The 23,069-nt window shown below is 45.7% G+C and overlaps 1 protein-coding gene across 3 annotated transcripts in view; it reads left to right on the forward strand.

The window, feature by feature from the left end:
- Positions 1-366: 366 nt before the first annotated feature.
- The window catches only part of LOC110070827 (E3 ubiquitin-protein ligase TRIM7), a 48,709-nt gene continuing 26,006 nt past the window's right edge, over positions 367-23,069 (forward strand). Inside the window, exons 1-7 of one of the 3 annotated variants that reach the window (XM_072988744.2) lie at positions 367-1,634; positions 3,008-3,103; positions 5,963-6,193; positions 7,267-7,289; positions 11,015-11,133; positions 12,071-12,103; positions 15,240-16,380. In XM_072988744.2, coding sequence (XP_072844845.2) covers positions 1,218-1,634; positions 3,008-3,103; positions 5,963-6,193; positions 7,267-7,289; positions 11,015-11,133; positions 12,071-12,103; positions 15,240-15,775 — 1,455 coding nt within the window. In that variant the 5' untranslated portion in view covers positions 367-1,217 and the 3' untranslated portion in view covers positions 15,776-16,380. Of the gene's footprint in view, positions 1,635-3,007; positions 3,104-5,962; positions 6,194-7,266; positions 7,290-11,014; positions 11,134-12,070; positions 12,104-15,239; positions 16,381-23,069 lie in introns of those variants that run through there. The other 2 variants (XM_078388591.1, XM_072988743.2) reach the window with 2 other exon arrangements.

The following is a 23,069-nucleotide window of genomic DNA, read 5'->3' on the forward strand; positions in this document are numbered from 1 at the left end:
AAATGCTGCCTCTATGGCTTGGAAACAGGGAGGAGCACCACACCCTAGAGTTGGACACAAATAGAATAAATGTCAAGGGGAAACTTTACCTTTACCTAAGGATACTGGTGGAATGGTCTCGGAGCATTCCTATCAGCAAAGTGACTCCTGCATTCTGAAATCTCTTTCTCAGCCATTTAGAAGATTCTTTCAGAAAGAAGTCAAATGAGGCTAACAAATATTTAATTTCTTAATGTTGTGCCATCAAGTTGATTCCTAGTTATTGTGACTCAATAACCACACAAGCTGGCTTTTCCCCCACGAAGCACAGTGGGAATCCAACTCCTGACCCACCCCAACTGTTGTCCATGTTGAGTTTGTGGCACTGGCTTAATTCTCCTTTTTTATTGTCAGCTGCCCAGAGAAGAACTTGTTACCAAGTCGGGTAGTATACAAATATTTAAAATATTTATCTTTTACCTCCCTCTTTGGAAGCATATATATCTTGAAGAGGTCCAGTTAATACATATACAATATACAGTATATAGCTCTCTCTCTTAGCCTAACCATAGCCATCCTGCTTTCTGTAACTGCTTTGCTGCATAACGGTTAAGGCTTTGCTTACTAGCCAAAAATAGAAAAAGCAGGGAAGCCGCCTACATTCTGTTGCTTGTAAGGAACTGGTCTAATGAGGAGTTTGTCCTTGACTTGATAAGAGACTTGGGTATCTGACACAGAACCCAGGAAGGATGAATTAGTGGCCATTGCCTAGGCACCTGCAGCCAACCCTTTCCCCCTCCTTCTCCACACCCTTTTGTCTCCCTGTTTTCAGGCTGAACTTATAAAAATGTGTACTCTGTAGTAAAAGGGTGAGCTTTTTCTCTGCATGTTTTTTGCATGTGAAATTTGCACCTATTTGCTTGTTTTCAGCTGAAAATAAACAAATATATATTGGACCTCTCTGCCTCTGGCTTATTGAGTAATGTTAGCGACAGGTAAAAACCTGGAATTAGTCCTAGTACTCTTTAATCTCATGAACCTTATCCCTCCCTAAAGTCATATCCATCTCTCTCTCTCTCTTGTGTAGAGTCTGTTCCTTCAGCTCATTCTGTTGTCCCCTCTGCTGATGAGTTTATACTACAGTATGTGATTTCCTGGAAGGGAAACACCCACTTATTAGTCACAGCAAACCTAGGAAAACGAAAGCAAACTTAATTCTCTTCTTACTGCAACCTGCCATGGCTGCTGCCTCAGGGAGTTCCCTCAAGGGCCTCTGCGAGGAAGCCCTTTGCTCCATCTGCCTGGAGTATTTCAAGGATCCTGTCACCATTGAATGTGGCCACAATTTCTGCAGAGCCTGCCTGACCCAGTGCTGGGAAGGGACGGAGGGCGAAGAGGCGTCCTGCCCCCAATGCAGAGCAAAAGTCCGAAGGAACCTGATCCCCAATCGGCAGCTGGCAAACTTAGTGGAACAACTCAGTCACTTGGAAGAGGAGAAGGCAAAAGAATCAAAAAGGCTCTGTAAGGAACACCAGGAGCCCCTGAAACTCTTCTGCCAGGACGACAAAACCCTCATTTGTGTGATTTGCGACAGATCCAAAGAGCACCGAGACCACCAGGTGGTTCCTGTGGAGGAGGCTGCCCAGGAGTACCAGGTAGGAATTCCTGTGGATTTTGGGAAGAGGTTGGGGGTGGGGGTTGGGGTTGGGGCGTGTTCTGAAGGAGGCAGGATATATGGTAGCAGTTTATGTGTTGGCTGCCATGTGATAAAGACAGCTGGCTGGATCGCTCTATGGTTCAGATATCTGACTGCAGAGCCAGAGCGTGGGAGTGCAATTCTCCACTGGGCTTCCTGGAGGAAGAGTAGCTGTGTGGCCTTGGGCAAGCTGCTTCCAGAAGAAGGCAATGGTCAACCACTCCTGACTGTTCTCTACCTGGAAAAACTCAGAAAAGGGTCACCATACATTAGAAGTGACTTAGTGGCAAATGATGATGATTGTTGCTGTTGTTGTTCAAAACTACCAGGAACAGTCAATTAAAATTATAAAAAGACTGACTGGCTAAATATAACAGATACAGGTTTTAACCAAAAACCGAAGTACAGTGGTGCCTCACTTAGCGACGTTAATCCATTCCAGGAAAAATGTCGCTAAGTGATTTAATCGCTAAGCGTTTTCAAAAAGCCCATAGGAAAGTATTTTAACACATTTAATATGTTCCGAGGTCGGTAAAATGAGTACCTAGCTTGCTGGGGGGGGGGGGCAATGTGTAGCCTGTATAATTTAAAAAATTGCCCGGAGAGCGCTATGGGGCGGTATATAAGTCCAATAAATAAATAAATAAATAAATAAATAAATAAATAAATAAATAAATAAATAAATAAATAAATAAATAAATAAAATGTTCCTATGGGCTTAGAAACTAACCTTAAGCGAAATTCCTCCATAGTGGTGGCCATTTTGGGTGCCTCTAGAGCGAGGCAAAACAGCGGCGGCCATTTTGTTTTTGCAGCAGCCATTTTGGAACTGCCGATCAGCTGTTAAAAATGGGCGCTTTGCAGTGATCGCTTCCGCACAATGATCGCAAACGATTTTTCCCCATAGGGAAAACGCTCAACGAAAAATATGTTAAATATCAGCACAGTATGTGTGCCCTTCTTCTTCTTCTTCGTCTTCTTCGTCTTCTTCGTCTTCTTCTTCTTCTTCTTCTTCTTCTTCTTCTTCTTCTTCTTCTTCTTCTTCTTCTGTACCAGGAAAAGTCAATTAAATTTATAAAAACATTGACTGGTTTTATAAAGCAGATACAAGTTTTGACCAAAACCCTAAGTATCTGTTAAATACCGATCAGCACAGTATGTACTACACTCTTCCTCATATTTTTGTTGTCGTTGTTGCTGCCGCTGTTTGATAAAGAAGGCAATAGAGAGCCACTCATCTCCTCTCTAGGAAGGGAGCAGAGCAGATATGTTGTTGAGCGTCTCCCCTCCAACGGCCTTCGAACCACACGTGAACTTCCATTTTCTCTTCAGGAACTGATCACCAATCGCTTGGAGATTCTGAAGAAAGAGAGGGCAGAAATTGTGACATATAAAGAGGAAACAGTAAATGAAAGCAAACACCTGCTTGTGAGTATAAATGTTACGGCAAAGGAAGAAACATTCTTGAACCCACCTGTGTAGAAAAAGTGACCTAAAAGGGCAAAGAAATCAGGGCCACCAGGCGTCCTGAAGAGCTATAATTTGGGATGGCATGAAGTATCATTGGGAGAGCGAACCAAAGACCTTCATCCAAAGGGTCATTTCACTTCATGAAAGGGGGACCTTCTACATCTCTGGGGGCTGCCTAGGCTTAGCTCTGGACCTTGCATAGCTGCCTAACCCCAACTCCCCATTTTTATTTTTATTGGAAAACAGGCCTTGAGCCTTCCTGAGAGAAGGGATTTGGCAGGCTGGGGACGTGGGCAGGGGTGTGTGTTGGGGGGGCAAGCACGGAAGGCCCCTCAGTGCAGGGACAGCCTGGCCATCAGGCAGAGTAAGACCAGCGTTTCAGGCGGTGAAGTGTTGAGGGTGGCAGAGAGCCACCATTGACCATCTGCTGCTAGTGCCAGCCACTGCCTCAGTGGCCATCAGCCTCTTCCTCCCCGGCTGCCTCCTGTCCCCTCTTTGGCAATCTGGGTTTGTAAGGCTTTTGGCCTGAGGGTTCTTGAGGAGAAGGCCTGAGTTCTTGGCCTCAGGAGGGGCCCTTTGTGAGAAGGCCTGAGGCCCCTTTGACCGGCACATAGGAAGAGGTTCCCAGATGGAGGACTGTGTCGTCCCCCCCAATGTCCACAAACTGCAAAGTGTTTCCATTCTTGCTGCTTGAAGAAAGGGGGTACAAAGACATCTGGACACACTGACTTTTAGACGTGTGTGATTAAAGGTGATGGCCTGTAGAGCTATCATGTGATCTTGTTTGTTTTGTGTATTTTCTGTTACTTTAATGGTTGACTTTGTTTTTCTACAGTCTTTTATTATGGTTTATAGTTATGAGCGACCAAGAGCGCCCCCTCTAGGAAAGTGAAAATGGGACTGCTAATGTGACAGTAAAAGGGATATAGTGGCGCTGCGGGTAAAACCTCTGAAGCCTCTGTGCTGCAAGGTCAGAAGACTAGCAGCCGTAAGATCAAATCCACGCAACGGAGTGAGCCCCTGTAATTTGTCCCAGCTCCCGCCAACCTAGCGGTTCGAAAGCATGCAAAATACAAAAATGCAAGTACTGTACTTGGTGAGAAGGCAAACCATTCCGTGTCTAATCACATTGGCCATGTGACCACGGAGGATTGTCTGCAGACAAATTCTAGCTGATGGGTTGGAAACGGAGATGAGCACCGCCGCCTGCAGTCGGATACGACTGGACAAATTGTCAAGGGGAACGTTTACCTTTACCTAATGTGTCAGTTGATGGCAGAAAGTGAGGAGGAATTAAAGAACCTTGTAATGAGAGTGAAAGAGGAGAGTGCAAAAAACGGTCTGAAACTCAACATCAAAAAAACTAAGATCATGGCCACTGGTCCCATCACCTCCTGGGAAATAGAAGGGGAAGATATGGAGGCAGTGTCAAATGTTATCTTCCTGGGCTCCATGATCACTGCAGATGGAGACAGCAGCCCTGAAATTAAAAGGCGCCTTCTTTTTGGGAGGAAAGCGATGACAAATCTGGACAGCATCTTGAAAAGCAGAGACATCACCTTGCCAACAAAAGTCCGAATAGTCAAAGCTATGGTTTTTCCTGTCGTGATGTATGGAAGTGAGAGCTGGACCATAAAGAAAGCAGACCGCCGAAGAATTGATGCCTTTGAATTGTGGTGCTGGAGGAGGCTCTTGAGAATCCCCTGGACTGCAAGGAGAACAAACCTATCAGTTCTAAAGGAAATCAACCCTGAGTGCTCACTGGAAGGACATATCCTGAAGCTGAGGCTCCAGTACTTTGGCCATCTAATGAGAAGAAAAGACTCCCTGGAAAAGACCCTGATGCTGGGAAAGTGTGATGGCAAGAGGAGAAGGGGACGACTGAGGATGAGATGGCTGGACAGTGTCTGCGAAGCAACCAACATGAACCTGACACAACTCCGGGAGGCAGTAGAAGACAGGAGGGCCTGGCGTGCTCTGGTCCATGGGGTCACGAAGAGTCGGACACGACTAAACGACTAAACACAAACACAATGTGTCAGTAGTTACAACAAGAACAAGTCATTTCCTGCCACCAACCTTTAACTGCTCGTTTGTGTGTGTGTATGTATGTGTGTGTGTGTGTGTGTGTGTGTGTTCGCCCCTCATAACACCCACCACATAACCAGCCCTTAGGTATTGAATACAGCAAGGTTTTATTAAACTAACAGTGTGAAAAAAAAAGGTTATTTATTCCTGGACTTCAACATTTATTGGGTACAATTCTTCATTCTCTCTGTTACCCACCCCTCCCTCTTATACTCTCTCCCCCCCCTCACGCAAGGACATGCCCCGTCCTTATGTAGTTTCCTTCCCAACCATTCTTCACAAACATTCCTTGCTCCATTCTCCCTCCCTTCTTCCCAGCATATACAGGATGTATCAGACCAAGGCATTTAAAGTAGTGCCTTTACCATGACTGTCTGTTGGAATATACCCAGACTTCACTTCTCCTCCCCTTGCTCAAACCACCCCTGTGACAAGTCTTTGGACAATATAAATACTGGTTGTTGTGGGGGTTTTTTGGGATCTTTGGCCATGTTCTGAAGGTGGTTCTTCCTAACGTTTTGCCCGTCTCTGTGGCCAGCATCTTCAGAGGACAGGAGTAGCACTCTGTGCTCTGGTGCAGTTTGTTTGGGAGTTCAGTATTTATGGCTGTGAAATCAGCTTTTGGATAAATACCGTCCAGTGTAATGAATTCCACATTCATAGATACTGTGAAAATGTCGCCTTCTGCCATACACTTCCTTTTCTGCCCTTTCTGCCTCCTTGCTGCAGAAACAAACAAAAGCCGAGATGGAAAAGATGAAAGCAGAATTTAAGAAACTCCGGCAGTTTTTGGAAGAACAGGAGAAGCTTTTAATGGTCCAGATGGAAGAGGTGGAGAAAGAAATAGCAAGGAAAAGGGACGAGCACCTGGCCAGGCTCTCCGAGGAGCTCTCCTCCCTTGGAGGTCTCATCCAGGAGATGGAGCAAAAGCACCAGCGACCCCCGGGAGAACTCCTGCAGGTAGGACTAGCGGAAATAGAGCAGACTGCTCTTGAGGGGGAAACTGGATCCAAAACTCTCGTGCAGTTCTACCTACACACAGATTGCAAAGTTGAGGTTTGGGAACTCCAGGCTAGCAGGTGCCGAAATATCAAGGTGAGATAAAAGAATAAGGACTTTTGCCTCAGTGTAGACAAGCCTTTCCCTCTCTGTAATATGGATGCAACTTTCATTTCTCAGAATGCTTCATGACCAAATAAGGTCCTGCTCCTGCCCCTTTCATGAGCTTTCTAGAAACATCTGGTTGGCCACTTCCGGGAAAGGAACGCTGGTCCAGATGGTCTTGCCAAGCAAGACTTTTCTCATCGTTGGCTTCTGGGCTGGAAACCTGGATATCAATGGCACCTCCCTCAGGTTAGAAAGTTATGGTATAATAATAATTATTATTTATTAGACTTATATGCCACCCATCTAGACAATGTCTACTCTGGGCGGCTCACAACAAATAGATTAAAAACAATTGTAATATGGCAACAATTTTATGACAATTTCACAACAATAAATAGTCTTTCAAGATGGAAATTAAAAAGATACCGTATTTTTCACACTATAAGACGCACTTTTTTCCACAAAACGGGGTTGGAAAGTCTGTGCGTCTTATGGAGCGAAGTAAACAGATTATTTTTCCCGGTTTTCTTCTGCTAAAAATTTGGTGCGTCTTATGGAGCAGTGCATCTTATGGAGCGAAAAATACGCGTAAATTAAGTAGTCTGAGGTCATGTTCGTGCCATGAAAGAGCGTAATTCTACATAGAAAATAGACTGAGATGGTTGGAAAAGAAGAAACACTCCCTCCCAACATGGCCCTTAACATGCTAAAATTCTCCTCTGTTGATACACCCTTTGACTCCTTTTCTCTGTGAGAGACCAGGACCCAGTTAAAGGCTTCCTTCAACTTCACTGTGGGAGTCTCTGTCTTCTCCTCAGTGCGTGATTGGAGTGAACTCCTTGTGGCAGAAGGAAGGCCAGTGGGCGTTATCACCTGGTAATGATGGCACTAAACTCTCTCTTTCTGTTTCTCCTTTTCTCCCCAAGGATGTTGGAAGCATCCTGCAGAGGTAAGTGTATCTTCTTGTTTCTGTTACTGCTTCACAATGCTGGGAAGGGTCTGGACATAAGATCATATAATTCTCCAGTCTCCTGGCACAACATCTTTGCCTTTCCAGATTTCTATTCGCAGCTTTGCAGTTTTGAGATGATGATGATGAAAAAATAGTTATGTTTTTGAACTTAGAGCACCTCTGTTTTTCTACCCTGGGCATTAGCAAACCAGTTTATTAATAGCATTATTAGTTAATTAATAGCTTTATATTACTAATACTAATCAATAAAATGTGGCGGAATACAGTATTATGTTCTTCATAGCAAACCAGGATGGTAAAAGATGACACTAATTACAAAGGCTGCCGTCATGTGTAAAATGTGAGAATAGTATCTTTAGGAGCAGGAGCTGCAGGTGTGCTATCTCCACACTGTTACAAGTATGTTGTTGTTTAGTCATTTAGTCATGTCCGACTCTTTGTGACTCTATGGATCTACTGCCTCCCAGAGTTGGGTCAAATTCATTCTGGTAGCTTTGATGACACTGTCAAACCATCTCGTCTTCTGTCGTCCCCTTCTCCTCTTGCCTTCACACTTTCCCAAAATCAGCATCTTTTCCAGGGAGTCTTCTCATGAGATGGCCAAAGTATTGGAGCCTCAGCTTCAGGATCTGTCCTTCCAGTGAGCACTCAGAGTTGATTTCCAGTCTTCTCCAGCACCACAATTCAAAGGCATCAATTCTTGGCAGTCAGCTTTCTTTATGTTCCAGCTGTCAATTCCATACATCACTACAGGAAAAAACATAGCTTTGACTATTTGGACTTTTGTTGGCAATATGATTCTCTGCTTTTTAAGATGCTGTCGAGGTTTGTCATCACTTTCCTCCCAAGAAGCAGGCATTTTTTAATTTCAGGGCTGCTGTCGCCATCTGCAGTGCTCATGGAGCCCAAGAAAGTGAAATCTGTCACTGCCTCCATATCTTCCCCTTCTATTTGCCAGGAGGTGATGGGACCAATGGCCATGATCTTACTTTTTTGATGTTGAGCTTCAGACTGTTTTTTGCACTCTCCTCTTCCAGCCTCATTATGAGGTTCTTTAATTCCTCTTTACTTTCTGCCATCAGAGTGGTGTCATCTGCATATCTGAGGTTGTTGATATTTCTTCCGGCAATCGTAATTCAGGCTTTGGATTCCTCCAGTCTGGCCTTTTGCATGATGTATTTTGCATATAAGCATTCTTTTATTATTATTCAACAGGAAAATCATATATGAGTTGGTTCAGGTGTTTATACTTTTAGGATCATGCAGTCAATCACTTTACTATCTATTTTATATATCTCTTGTTATGCTTATACGTTCATTCCTGCTGGTTCCATGTGTTTTACTTTTAATTTCCTTTCCTAAACCCCTTTGATCTATTCCTAAACCCTAACACTCTCTATACATCTTCTGGTCCCTGACTCTTTCTATCTCTCCCTAACTCCAACTAGCCCAAACTGTCCCTTCAACTCCCTGTAACAGGTACTCTAACTCCACCCCTCCTACTCTATTTTGGCTCCTCCCCCTTAGCTGCTGTGATGGATAGGCAGGAATGACATCACCTTTCTGGATTCCGCTACAAGATGTTTTTCTGGAACTCTCTGGCTTTCTCCATAATCCAGCGCATGTTAGCAATTTGGTCTCTAGTTCCTCTGCCTCTTCGAAATCCAGCTTGTACTTCTGGGAGTTTTTGGTCCATATACTGCTGAAGCCTACCTTGTAGGATTTTGAGCATAACCTTGCTAGCATGTGAAATGAGTGCAATTGTACGGTAGTTGGAGCATTCTTTGGCACTGCCTTTCTTTGGGATTGGGATGTAAACTGATATTTTCCAGTCCTCTGGCCACTGTTGAGTTTTCCAAACTTGCTGGCATATTGAATGTAACACCTTAACAATGTCATCTTTTAAGATTTTAAATAGCTCAGCTGAAATGCCATCACCTCCACTGGCCTTGTTGTTAGCCAGGCTTTCTAAGGCCCACTTGACTTCACTCTCCAGGATGTCTGGCTCAGGGTCAGCAACTACATTGTCTGGGTTGTCCGGGATATCCAAATCTTTCTGATATAATTCCTCTGTGTATTCTTGCCACCTCTTCTTGACGTCTTCTGCTTCTGTTAGCTCCCTCCCATTTTTGTCCTTTATCATGTCCATCTTTGCGCAAAACATTCCTCCAATGTCTCCAATTTTCCTGAATAGATCTCTGGTTTTTCCTTTTCTGTTATTTTCCTCTGTTTCTTTGCATTGTTCATTTAAGAAGGCCCTCTTGTCTCTCCTTGCTATTCTTTGGAAGTCTGCATTCAATTTTCTGTAACTTTCCCTATCTCCCTTGCATTTTGCTTTCCTTCTCCTCTATGCTATTTCTAAGGCCTCATTGGACAGCCACTTTGCTTTCTTGCATTTCCTTTTCTTTGGGATGGTTTTTGTTGTTGCCTCCTGGACAATGTTATGAGCCTCTATCCAAAGTTCTTCAGGCACTCTGTCCACCAAATCTAGTTCCTTAAATCTGTTCTTTACTTCCACTGTGTATTCATAAGGGATTTGGTTTAGATTATACCTGAGTGGCCCAGTGGTTTTTCCTATTCTCTTCAGTCTAAGCTTGAATTTTGCTATGATGATCAGAGCCGCAGTCAGCTCCAGGTCTTGTTTTTGCTGACTGTATAGAGCTTCTCCATCTTTGGCTGCAGAGAATATAATCAATCTGATTTCGATATTGCCCATCTGGTGATTTTCATGTATAGAGTCGCCTCTTGTGTTGTTGGAAAAGAGTGTTTGTGATGACCAGCTTATTCTATTGACAAAACTCTATTAGCCTTTGTCCTGCTTCGTTCTGAACTCCAAGGCCAAACTTGCCTGTTGTTCCTTTTATCTCTTGACTCCCTATTTTAGCATTCCAGTCCCCTAGAATGAGAAGAACATCTTTCTTTGGTGAAGGTGTTGCAAGTCTTCATAAATTTGGTCAATTTCAGTCTCCTCAGCATTAGTGGTTGGTGCATAAGCTTGGATTATTGTGATGTTGAAAGGTCTGCCTTGAATTTGTATTGAAATTGTTCAATCATTTTTGAGATTATACCCAATTACAGCTTTTCCCACTCTTTTGTTGACTATGAGGGCTACTCCATTTCTTCTATGGGATTCTTCACCACAATAGTAGAATAATAATCGTCTGAATTGAATTTGCCCATTCCTCTCCATTTTAGTTCACTGATACCCCAGGATGTCAATGTTGATTCTTGCCATCTCCTGTTTGACCACATCCAGCTTCCCAAGGTTCATAGATCTTACATTCCAGGTTCCTATGCAGTATTTTTCTTTGTAGCATTGGACTTTCTTTCACTTCCAGGCACGCCCACAGCTGAGCATCCTTTCGGCTTTGGCCCAACCACTCTGGAGCTACTTGTACTTGTCCTCCACTCTTCCTCAGTAGCATGTTGGATGCCTTCCGACCTGAGGGGCTGATCTTCCAGCATCATATCCTTTAGCCTTTCGTTTGTGTCCATGGAATTTTCTTGGCAAAGATACTTGAGTGGCATTGCCAATTCCTGCTCCAGGCGTGTCCCTGCACAGCATAGCCCATAGCTTCTCTGGATTACTCAAGCCCCTTTGCTACAACAAGGCAGCAAACCATGAAGAGGACAAGTATGTTAAGTGCTCCCAAATACGAGAGGGAGAGGTGGCATGTTCACTATGTTTTTTTTTCCATCAGGAGTGACGAAAAAGTTACGTTTCAGAATACAGTTGTCTTTCTTCCGGAAGTGAAGTGGAAGATTTGGGATTTTTGTGATATAAATCCTTTTCTAGTAGCCATCATGGACCAGTTCAAAGGTAAGGAAAAACAACTGCATAGCTTTTGTTCCGGAGTTAACATGAGAGGTTTCTCTGACCCTTCCTATCCTTCTCTCTTATTACTGCCTCCCAGAATTCTGCCCGTTGGATTCTGTGCAGATTCTGGGAGATGAAGCCCAGAAATATGCAAATCCCATCCCCAGTAAAGAGGCCTGATACAGTGATGTTATCTGGAAGCAGTTTAAGCATTTATAAGGAGGATTTGCTCTTTGCCAGAATTAGGCTCATCCATGCTTCCTGTTTGCGCTTCCTTTGCCCATTGATTTGGCCTGTTTAATAGGCCTACATGAAGTTACAGGAGATCTGAATAGATCTTTTCCAGTTCCCTTCAACTTCAGGATTATTTCCCTTCATTTGGGAAGTGGGTTTTGTTGTTGCTGTTTGTTTTGTTTTTCGGAAGACCCTTTTGTTCCAGACGTGTCAGCCCTGTTTCTTTTGTCCCAGACAAGCCCCGTTCCTATGGGCTGTTCACGTTTTGAACATCCAAGACGCCGCCTGTGATGTCATTGGGGGAAGGGCTTCTTCCTCTTCCTCTTCCATGGGAGGGAAAGAGACAACAGGCAAAGACAGGGCAGAGAATGGCAATGGGGATCAAAGGGAAGGACCAGCGGAGGTGGGAAGAGAGAGGATGTCTTTTGGGGTGGAAATTCAAATCAGAAGAATCCAGGTGACATTCAAGGTCAAATTAAAATCGAGATGGAAGCTTGGAGGGAGTGGTTCTGCATCAGTGGGGAAAAGGAACCACTCTTCCAACCTGCCTCATTCTGAGCCGCACACCTTCTGTGTTGTTTGTTAACTCCTTCACTTGAAGTAAGGAAGCAACAACAGCTATGTTATGAACTGGTATTTTATTAATCAGGGCTCTTGTAGACTTAGTGTTCTGATGCCTAACATTTGTGCATTTTTCTTTGCCCAGATGCTCTGGTACATGGACTTCGGCTGCAGAAAGGTAAATGTCTGTTTGAGGACCAAGTTCAGGGGAGGGATTTATTTATTTATTTTATTTTATTTATACCCCACCTATCTGGCCTAAAAGACCACTCTAGGCGGCTTCCAGTATAGTATAAACAATAAAATAAAACAAAAAATTACATAAATCATGCTATAACATAGACAATACAAAGATAGAGTAGACAATAAATAAAAGAAGAATAAACAGAAAAATCAGGTATTAGCTGGACAGAAGGCCTGAATGTATAGCCATGTTTTTAATTGACTTTTAAAAGTGCCCAGGGTCACTGATTTGGCGGAATGCATATCAGCCTATGTGTTTCATATTCCACAGCAACTTTTTTACATACACAGACCCTCTCATTTGACATCTCTTTAGAACCACCTTCTTCATTACACTTTCAAGCTGTCAACCAATTAAGTCCACGTAGGCGTAACTCGGATCACCGCCCAAAGTTCTCCTGAGAAGTTCCAGGCCCAGGTAGCTTTTCCAATTGAGCGGCCTGATGTTTCGTCTCCTTCTGGGGCCCTCTTCTGGACTGCTTGACCTTGCTTCCTTATCTCTGTGCCTGACAAACAACTGTGCACAACAATCTCTTTGAAATTCATCTTACACAGAACCTGGATTTAATCTGCACTTGTGGAGAGCTCTCCGGAGTGTTCTAGAGCTTTATGATACGTTCGTCAAGAACTGCCCCCTCGTACATGTGATCCGCCCATCTTGGCAATTGCCTCAGTTCCTTTTTGCCACCGCTGAGGTCTCCCCTTTCGTCGAGCTCCATCCGTCGTTGCTTCTTTAATATGAGGAAAATTGGAAAAGACTTTTCAGGTGATTCTTCCCAGCTTCTATACAATCAAAGGAAAATTGTAAGAGACTTTTCAAGCAATTTGTCCCTATTGCCCCTCCCCCCATTTTTCCCCTTTCCACCATTTATGGCCCCTCGTCCCCCATTTAAATGGTGCACCTCATGCTCCAACAAAGTTCCCCTCACAGATGGTCACAATCTGTGTCTTTTTGGCCTGGGGGAATCTCACCAGCCTTCTATTTGTCAGTTCTGCCTGAACTTCACTAAACAAGCCCTTAAACTCAGACAACAGCATCTCAGGTCATTCCTCTGGGAACGTTCTTTGCCACCAGCTCAGACTATAGAACCGTCCCAAACATCTCAGCCCCCTAAAGAATCTCCAGGTGCAACTACCACTTCTCCAACAGTTAAATCAGTTTCCAAGACTAAACCGAAATTGAAGTGTAAATCCTCCAGTTCAGCAAAGTCCACCCTGGTACTGAACTCCCTTTCATTATTGGAACACTCCAAATTTTAAAAAAATGAAGATTTCTTGCACCAATTCTTGTGAATTCAGACACAGTCGATCCTCCATTTCTTCAATTTCACCCAGACTAAGTCACCCTTTTCCCTGATGTCTCCTTTCTACGAAAGGTTCTCTCGGATTTTCACCTCTTCCAACCCATTGTTCTACCTACCTTTTTCCCATCAACTACGACTAACCTTGAGTGGTCGTTATACACGTTGGACGTTAGACATACACTTGCTTCCTATGTCTCACGGACGTCTTCCTTGCGCAAATCAAAATGACTTTTTGTAACACCCCGCCTCCCTCACAGAGGTTCTCATATTTCCGCTCAAACTGTATCCCATTGGCTCGTTGCAACTATAAAACGGACAAATCAACTCACCCAACAGCCTCTACCTGTTGGTATTAAGGCTCATTCTGCCAGAGCTCTGGCTACCTCTGCGGCCTTTCTTTGTGGAGTACCACTCCCAGACATTTGCAAGGCTGCTTCATGGGCAACACTCTCTACGTTTGCCACCCGTTATCACCTGGATCTTAGAGCCAAAAAGGATGCAGCATTTGGGAGAGCTGTACTTTCTTCTGTTCTTCCGTGACGTTCCCTCCTCTGGTAAGTTAGGTCGTTAATCACCCATTAGTGTGCATTCACAGAGACTACGAAGAAGAAAGAGAGGTTACTTACCTGTAACTCTGGTTCTTCGAGTGGTCATGTGTGAATTCACACTTCCGGCCCATCCTCCCCTCTGTCTCTCACTCCTGTATCACTTTGCCGCAGCGGCAGGTTTTTCTTGGGAACTGAGGTAATTGTCAGGACGGGCGGACCGCGTGTACTAGAGGGGCGTTCCTTGACGAACGTATCATAAAGCTCTAGAACAGGGGTGTCCAACCTTTCACCTTCCCTGGGCCACATTAGAAGATGAAAATTTGATTTGGGCCGCATGGGGGGGCAGCCCTAGCCATCCTCCGCAGCCCCGCTCCAAGTGCGCTTACCGGCAGCTGCAATCTCAGACAGCAGAGGCTGCCAGCTTCGACTCCGGCGGCTTTATGGGGCCGGGAGGGGGTCCAACTATTGACAGGGACGGCGCAATGCAGTCACGCAGCCCCCCTATCCCCTCCCCTCCCACTGCTTCCTTCCCTCTATCCCCCTCTACTATTGTGACATGCCCCGGCCACATTCGGGCCACAAGCGCCGGCAGTGTAACTTGAAACTTTGGAATTTCTTTAAAAATAAAAAATTGCACTGGGCCGCATTACGAGCTGACCTGGGCCGCATGCGGCCCTCGGGCCGCAGGTTGGACAAGCCTGCTCTAGAACATTCCCGATTGCTCTGGCGCTGTGCAGATAGTCTGCCTTTTTTCCTTAAAGCATCGTCTGTTGCAAGGTCCAGACAGGGGACTCAAGAGAAATACAAAAACCCACACGTTTTGCCTGTGTGCTTCTGTGAATGAAACAATCTGTTTGCACACAAAAAGTTAATTTGAAATCACCCTGTTTATCACCTTCTTCCCCCTCTATTTTCCTTTCCTCTGGCCCTGCTCAAACCCAAGCAAGACTATCAGTTTTCTGTCACTTTTTCTTATTGCAAGATATCTTGAATGATAGGAGAGGGATTTGTGTTTTGAATATAAGTTAAGAGATTCAGCATATTGTTGTAGGAAGCTCTGGAAAAAAAGGAGAAGGCCCTACCAAGCCTGCAGTACTTGAAGGGCCTATTGGTTTTGAATTTGATTCCTCTGGCATGCTTGGGGTCATCATGTTGGTCAGTGGATTCTTTAATTGAGGTTGTTCTTTATCTTTTTCCTCTCAACTCTCATCTCCTGCAGCAAACGTAACCCTGGATCCAGACACGGCTCATCTGCAGCTTATTGTTTCTGAAGATCGGAAAAGTGTCACATGTGGATCCAAAAGACAAGATCTGCCTGTCAACCCTAAGAGATTTGCCAAACATGGTACAGTGCTGGGACAGGAAAGATTCACAGCAGGCAGACATTTCTGGGACGTTGTTGTGGGAAGTGAGGAACAATGGCTGGCAGGGGTCACCCGAGAGTCAGTGGAGAGAAAGGATCCTGTTGTCTGGAGTCCGAAGGGAGGTATCTTGGCTATAGGGAAGTGGAAAGGTGAATTCAAGTCTACCAGCCATCCTACGTTCACTTGTTTGTCTCCAAGTGATGACCTCAAGAGAATCCGAGTGTCTCTGAATTGTGCAGCCGGGATGGTCGCTTTCCACAATGCTGACACAGCAGCCCATCTGTACACCTTCTCTGAAGCCTCATTTGTGGGAGAGACCTTTCTGCCCTTCTTTAATGTATGGTGGAAAGGCCAGATTGTAATCCCCCCTGAAAGCACCCAAGTAACCTGATGACCAATGGCATTTTCGGCAGATAAAGAAGATGAATCTAGAAATTAAAGATCAATTAGACACAAGGCTTTTTTTCTCTTCTCCAACAAATTCTCAAAAGGCTTCTACTCACAGGCTCTGTAAATCACTCACTCATTCAGAGGGCCGCACTTACTTTTCTCTTGCCCCCGCTGGTTCTGAAATGGAAGCTTTTCAATGAATAAACTTCTCTTTACACTCCCTCTTTAGCTAAGCTATGGCCCAGCAGCCAGCACAGTGGCTGCCACTGGAAGATAAAGAGATGTTTGTTGTATAAAAGAATAGACATTTCTGTTCTATAATGAAATAAGTGCTGATGCTTAGAACAACAACAGTGCAGTTAGTTCAGAGGAACATCAAATATTACATTTCAACATTTCTGTCCAAATTGACCGCTCATTTGTTATAGAATCATAGAAAAGTGAAGTTGGAAGGGGCCTACAAGATCATCAAGTCCAGCCCCCTGCTCAAGGCAGGAATAGGATCAAAGCATATCTGCCAGGTGGTTATCTAAGTTTTTCTTGAATGCTCCAATAAAATAAAGTGCCTCTAGTATGAAATAAAGAACTCTGTGATTTCAACGTCAACCATTTCCCATTCTCTCCTGTTCCAAGTTCCTGTACTACAGTGTACTGTTACAACACATGATGGTGTCATCATCCAGCGTACATGTTTCTCTATGGTTGATGTTAAGGACATTTTAATTTTCCCCCTCCAGAGTTCCAAGTGGCAGGCTTAACCAGTACTATGTCTGCACAGGCATCCAATTGCATACTTAAAGGGGCTCCTGATTCCTGTTTGATTCCATCACATGACTTCCACCCTCATTTTGTCTCAGCTTGCTGACATGTTCAGCCAAAAACTGGTGTGTGAGTTTTCAGCAAATTACAGTAACAACCTAATAAATCGAATGACGTTGTGCATAACCAGTAAGACCGGCAGTAAAAAAATCTGCCATGTTTGGGAGACCCTTTTGCTGCTCTCTGCAGGACTGGAATCTTAAAGTGACTCAGAGATAGAGCAGCTGGTACCTGGTCTTCTGTTTACTGCATGCCTTCCATGGCTGAATGTGCTGCCTCCTGCTCTTTTGATGGGGCAGGTTATCTCTGAGACCATGACCTGCCCTTAAACCAAGGGGAGGTGCAATCCCTCAATATTCTTGGAAGGCTGTGGTTTCCGAACCCTTTAGACTCATGGCTTCCTAGAGTGGTGGAGCAGGAGGAGTGGCAAAGGGTGTAGGGGGAACATGGAGAAAAAGGAACGTGAAGGAGCCAGAGCTGGATGAGAACCACCAGCGGCAGCACCACCAGGTTGGCAAAGAGACCGAAAGAGCCTTCCACAGCATCTGTGGCTAGGTTTGGTGGAGCCAAACCACATAGAGAAACTTGAAAAGCAGAACTTACTGACACCCACGCTAATTGAGAGGCCAAGCAGAGGTCCCTCTCTGGCAGAACACTGGTGGGTCCTTCTGCTGTCACATAGCAGGCAAGGGTTACAGGGGAATCAGAGTTGCTTCTGGGCCAGCCGAGGGCAGAAATTGGGCCATCCAAACAAAGAGACCCAGAACCTAAGCAAACTCTTGGGACATAGGAGAGGGCCTTCTCTGTTGCTGCTCCTAGACTCTGGCCTTCCCTTCCAGTTTGGACCCCTCTTTGCCGTCCTTCTGCAAGCAGGCCCTCTCGATTCAGACAGGCTTTCTGCCACAGCCTCACCTACAGCACAACGTCGGAGGAGCTCTTCTAAGCTCACTGACAGCCCAACAGGAGTTTTTCCACCAGGCCCTGAACTCCAGGAGGGGCCCAAGGTAGGGTTGCCAGACGTCCAGCAAAAGGAGTGTCACATACAGCACTGATGGTACCTGTCTGTCATGGGTTTGGAGGGAAAGTTCCATCCTATGGGGAGTGGAAGGCGGGACATCAGGGGGGAGGAGCTGTACTGTATATATATTTGGGGGAAGTCCATCGTAGGAGAGCTGACGTGGAGAAGTGGAGTTGGAGTCTGTGGGTCAGACTGGGTACAACTGTTCGTCAGATAGTACATACCTGATAGGTTCAGGTTTCTATCTAGGTAGCCAGAACTGATAGGTTCAGGGTCTGTGCGTTACCTTAACGTGTTCCGTGAGAACCAATCTGTTGTATGTGTATGATTGGGACTATACCAAGTTCCAGTATCCCATTTACCTGATCCTTTTATTTACCCTGTTTGTTTTTTCAATAAACCTTGTTCTTTTGTTTATTAAAAACCATTCCTGGTCTGGGTGACTTGGTAGAGCGAATGGTTGGTGGCAGCATAACTATAGGGTGGGATACTCGAGTAGGTCTGGGGTTGCTACATTTATTGGTGTCCAGCGGGTGGGATACGACTGGTCCAGTTGCCCAGTGGTCCAGCAAAGCCTTGGCTAGTGTGCCCAGAGCAAGGGGGGTCTAGTCAGGGAAAATCTGAGGGCGCGTAGGTAATCTTCTAGGCTTACCTCATGGGGAGGTAGGCTAGTGGAAGAACGTGCAAACTCAGATTGGGGGACTAGATTAGGGAGCTCTGAGGCAACCCGTTTTGGCGGGAAAGGGCTGAGGCAAAGCTGCGTGAAGTAACAGTGATCTAGCCTGTCTGCTGAGAGGCCTAGCAGAGGGGGTGGATTCTGCCTGGCAACAGTTGCAGGTTGGTGCTGGAGGGACAGCAGCAGTCTATAGAAGGCTGTTTGCGGAGGCAAAAGGAAAAAAGTCGTCGTTTTATGTTGAGGCGTGACTTTTGAAGGCAGCCTGTTCTGGGGGGATTATGCCCTTGACTCGAAGCCAAATGGCAGAAATGGGGGAAGTGAGAGAACCACAGGGAGACCAAGGTTCTGAGGAGGAATTTGGCTCAGTGCAGGATGAGAGCACGGGAGAACTGACCTCAGAACTCAGAAAAATGCTCCTAGCCCAACAGCATGAACTGAGGGTGAGGGAAATGGAGGAAAGGGAAAGGGAGAAACAAAGACAATTTGAAATGGAAAGGGAAGAGAAACAGAGACAGTTGGAGTTAGAAAAAATGGCGTTTGAGCTGAAGAAGCTGGAAATAATGAGTAGAAATAGGAATAACTATAATAATGAGGGGAACCCAGGGAATGGGGAAGGCAGCCTGTCTAAAACTGACTTGAAGAAATTCCCTGTGTACAACAAGGGAGATTGCCCTGAGGTGTTCTTTTCCCTCATGGAAAGAGCGTTTGTGGACTTCTCAGTAAGGGAAACTGAGAAGATGACCATTATGCGATCTTTAATCAGTGGCAGCCTGGCAGAAGTCTATGCAGAGATGCCAGTGGAACTGCTGAAAGACTTCGCTGAGTTTAAAAAACTGGTGTTTGCCCGGCATGGGATAAATGCTGAACAGCTGAGGCAAAAATTCAGGTCACTCACAAAAAAACCAGAGCAGACTTTCACCCAAGTGGGGGCCCAACTGGTGAGGTTGCTAGAGAAATGGCTGTCTCAGGAGGGGACAGAGACCTTCCAGCAGCTCAAAGACCTGATAGCGCTGGAACAATTTTATTCAGTCCTGCATGGGGAACTAAAGTTCCATGTGAGAGAGAGGAAACCTAAAACTGTGACAGAAGCGGCAGAGATCGCAGATTTTATTTCCCAAATAAGGAAGCCCTTAGGTGCTGAGGGGAAAACTGTGGGTAAGCCCAAAGAAACCTACAGCAGGTACTCTCAGGGACCAGGGAAAAACCAGCAAGGGGGAGGGGCCCAGGTTGAAGGAAAACCCTCTGACATGAAACCACCAAGACCTCAGATTTTGGAGGGAAAACCAAAAACAGATGAGAAAGACTCCAAGTACAGCAGAAAATGTTATTTCTGTCAAGGAAAGGGCCATCTAATCTCAGAGTGTGAGAAATTAAAGCAGCTAAAGGGAAATTTGCCTCATGATTTGAGTGGAACCAAGCCAAAAGCTGTGTTCTGTGTCCAGACAGAGCAAAGCTCCTTGCCACTGAGGGAGCCTGTTGCCATGGCGACTCACTCTGGACCAGTTACATCTGCTGATCAGGCTGGGGAAAATGGTCCTCTTGTGGAGGTCAAGCGCTGCTTACTAGTGAGGACAGATTCGCAATTGTTTGAGACCGCTGGGGTGGACGTAGGAATACTTGACCATCAGTATAGGGGGCTAAGGGATACTTGTTCCCAGGTGACCCTGTGCCATCCAGACATTATTCCTAGGAAGCATATAATCCCAAATGAGAGCCTGAAGGTGGCAGGGAATGAGGGGCAGGTGATCTCACTGCCAGTAGCTGAGGTACCTGTGAGCTTTCAAGGCTGGAGGGGAGTTTGGCGTCTAGCGATTTCATCGACTCTGCCAGCAGCGGTGCTCGTGGGAAATGACCTGGCTGAACATGTGAAACGGGTACTAGTGATTACACGCTCACAAGCTACCACGGGGACAGGTCAGGGGGGTACTGAAGAGCCCGAGGCTGAAGCAGATGAGGGTAGTCCCGAAGCTGTGGCAGAAACCTTAACCACAGACAGCAAATTTGGCCAAGAGCAAAAGGCAGACGCCACTCTCCGAAAGTGTTTTGAAAAGGTGACAGACACCCAGCTAACACCTGAAACCCCAGCGAGATTTCACGGGAAAAAGGGAATTTTATATAGAGAGACCCTGATGAATATCTCAAAAGGGAGAGATGGGATCAGAAGTCAGCTAGTGGTACCTGAAAAGTATCGCCCCATGATCTTACAAAGGGGGCACTCTGACATGTTTGCTGCGCACTTGGGGGTGAACAAAACACAGCAGAGAATCACACAAAATTTTTACTGGCCTGAAATAGGGAAGCAGATCAAGGAGTTCTGTAAACAATGTAATGTGTGTCAGAGGCAGGGGAATAACCGCGACAGGACCAAAGCGAAGTTGTGCCCTTTGCCTGTGATTGACACCCCGTTCAAATGTATAGGAGTGGATATTGTGGGACCTTTGCCCAAGGCCACAAAGAGGGGGAACCGGTTCATTCTCACCATTGTGGACCATGCCACGAGGTACCCCGAAGCCATTCCCTTGACTAACATCGAAACTAACACAGTGGCAGATGCCTTGGTGGAGTATATGTCCAGGATGGGATTTGCCTCAGAAATAATCACAGATTTGGGCACATCGTTTACATCAAAGCTCATGAAACGGTTATGGCAAATCTGTGGAATTAAACACAAGGAAACCACTGCCTATCACCCCGAAAGTAATGGGTTAACGGAGAAGTTCAATGGGACTCTGATGCGCATGATTAGGGCTTACTTGGCAGAGAATCCAAACAATTGGGACCAGAAGCTGCAATCCCTTTTGTTTGCTTACCGATCAGTGCCCCAAGCCAGTACCGGGTTCAGTCCGTTTAAACTTTTGTTTGGGAGAAAAGTAAAAGGTCCACTTGAGTTAATCAAACAGAATTGGGAGCAGATCACCCAGGATGACCCACAAGATGTTGTGACGTATATAGACACTTTAATGAATGACCTGAAGAGAAACCTAGAGCTAGCAGCAGAAAACCTGCAAGCTCAGAAGGTCAGACAGAAAACCTGGTATGACCAGAAAGCCAGGGAGAGGCACTTTAACCCAGGGGAGGAAGTGCTTTGGCTTAGGCCCTGCAAAGAGAACAAACTGCAGCTCAAATGGGCAGGACCATACAGGGTCATTTCCAAGATGTCAGATCTGAACTACCTTATAGAACAGGAGGAACACCAAACACGAAGGGTGGTACATGTGAATGCCCTGAAACCCTACTACAGAGGGGAACAGAGGGTTTTATTTGCGATAAAAGCAGCTGAGAGTGAGGAAGCTGAATTGCCCTTCTGGGAGGGTAGAGGGGAAGTGAAATACAACCCAGATGAGGTGAAGATCAGTCCTGCACTCACCCAAGACCAGCAGCAAGAACTAAAAGTGCTGCTCACTAAATATCATAAGGTTTTTTCAAATAAGCCGGGGATAGTGAAGGGAGTGATGCATCGGATCCACACAGGGGATGCACCCCCGCAAGCAGTATCCCCATACCGAGTGACGGGACCCTATAGGGACAAGGTGCGGAAGGAGCTGGACGAGATGCTTAGGGAGAACATAATCGTCCCCTCTTCTAGTCCTTGGTCCTCTCCAATAGTCCTGGTGGACAAGCCTGATGGGAGTATTAGATTTTGTGTAGATTACCGGAAATTAAACCGCGTAACCACTCCTGATGCCTACCCAATGCCCAGGCTAGACAACCTGATTGAAACCATAGGGGGTTGTCGGTTCATTTCATCGTTGGACCTAGTAAAGGGTTACTGGCAATTAAGGATTGATCCCAGGGATCAGGAAAAGACCGCATTTTGCAGCCCTTTCGGTCTATATGAGTTTAGAGTCCTTAGTTTTGGTCTCAGAAATGCACCAGCCACATTCCAAAGGCTGATGGACCAGACCTTAGCAGGGCTCAATGACTTTACTGTGGCCTACATTGACGATATAGGGATCTTCAGCAATACCTGGGAAGATCACCTGAATCACCTGGAGATAGTGCTGCAGAGGTTAAGTGCAGCAGGGCTAACAGTAAAGGCAAGCAAGTGTCCGCTGGGTAGCCCAGAAATAAAATACTTGGGTCACATAGTAGGGGGAGGAGTGATCAAACCCCTAGAGGCCAAGATAGAAGCCATTCATGATTGGCCCAGATCCAACACCAAGAAAAAAGTCAAATCATTTCTTGGGTTGGTGGGCTACTACAGAAAGTTCATCCCGAGGTTTAGCGAGATGGCGACTCCGCTGACCGATCTGACGCGGAAGAAGACTGATGACCGCATCCCGTGGACCAGCGACTGTGAGGAGGCGTTCCAGAGGTTGAAGGAGGCGCTCATCCATTATCCAGTGCTGCGTGCTCCTGACTTCAACCGGGAGTTCATCATCTACACCGATGCGTCTAACAGCGGGGTAGGAGCAGTTCTTTGCCAGGAGGATGAAAATGGTGACCAGCATCCAGTGTCCTACCTGAGTAGGAAACTCCAGAAGGGTGAGAGACATTTGGCAACCGTGGAAAAGGAGTGCCTGGCCATAGTATACGCGATTCAGAAGGCCAAACCTTACATCTGGGGAAGACATTTTGTTCTGTGCACTGACCACTCACCACTGCAGTGGTTAAAGACAATGAAAACCCATAATAGTAAACTTATGAGGTGGGCTTTAAACCTGCAAGATTTTGACTTTGAAGTGAAGGTGGTCAGAGGGACAATGAACTGTGTTGCTGACGCCTTGTCAAGAAGACCCGACGAGTGAAGACGGCGAAGAAACCATGGACTGTGTATATTTT

The sequence above is a fragment of the Pogona vitticeps genome, chromosome 2 (assembly GCF_051106095.1).
Source record: "Pogona vitticeps strain Pit_001003342236 chromosome 2, PviZW2.1, whole genome shotgun sequence".
NCBI classification, from domain to species: domain Eukaryota; kingdom Metazoa; phylum Chordata; class Lepidosauria; order Squamata; family Agamidae; genus Pogona; species Pogona vitticeps.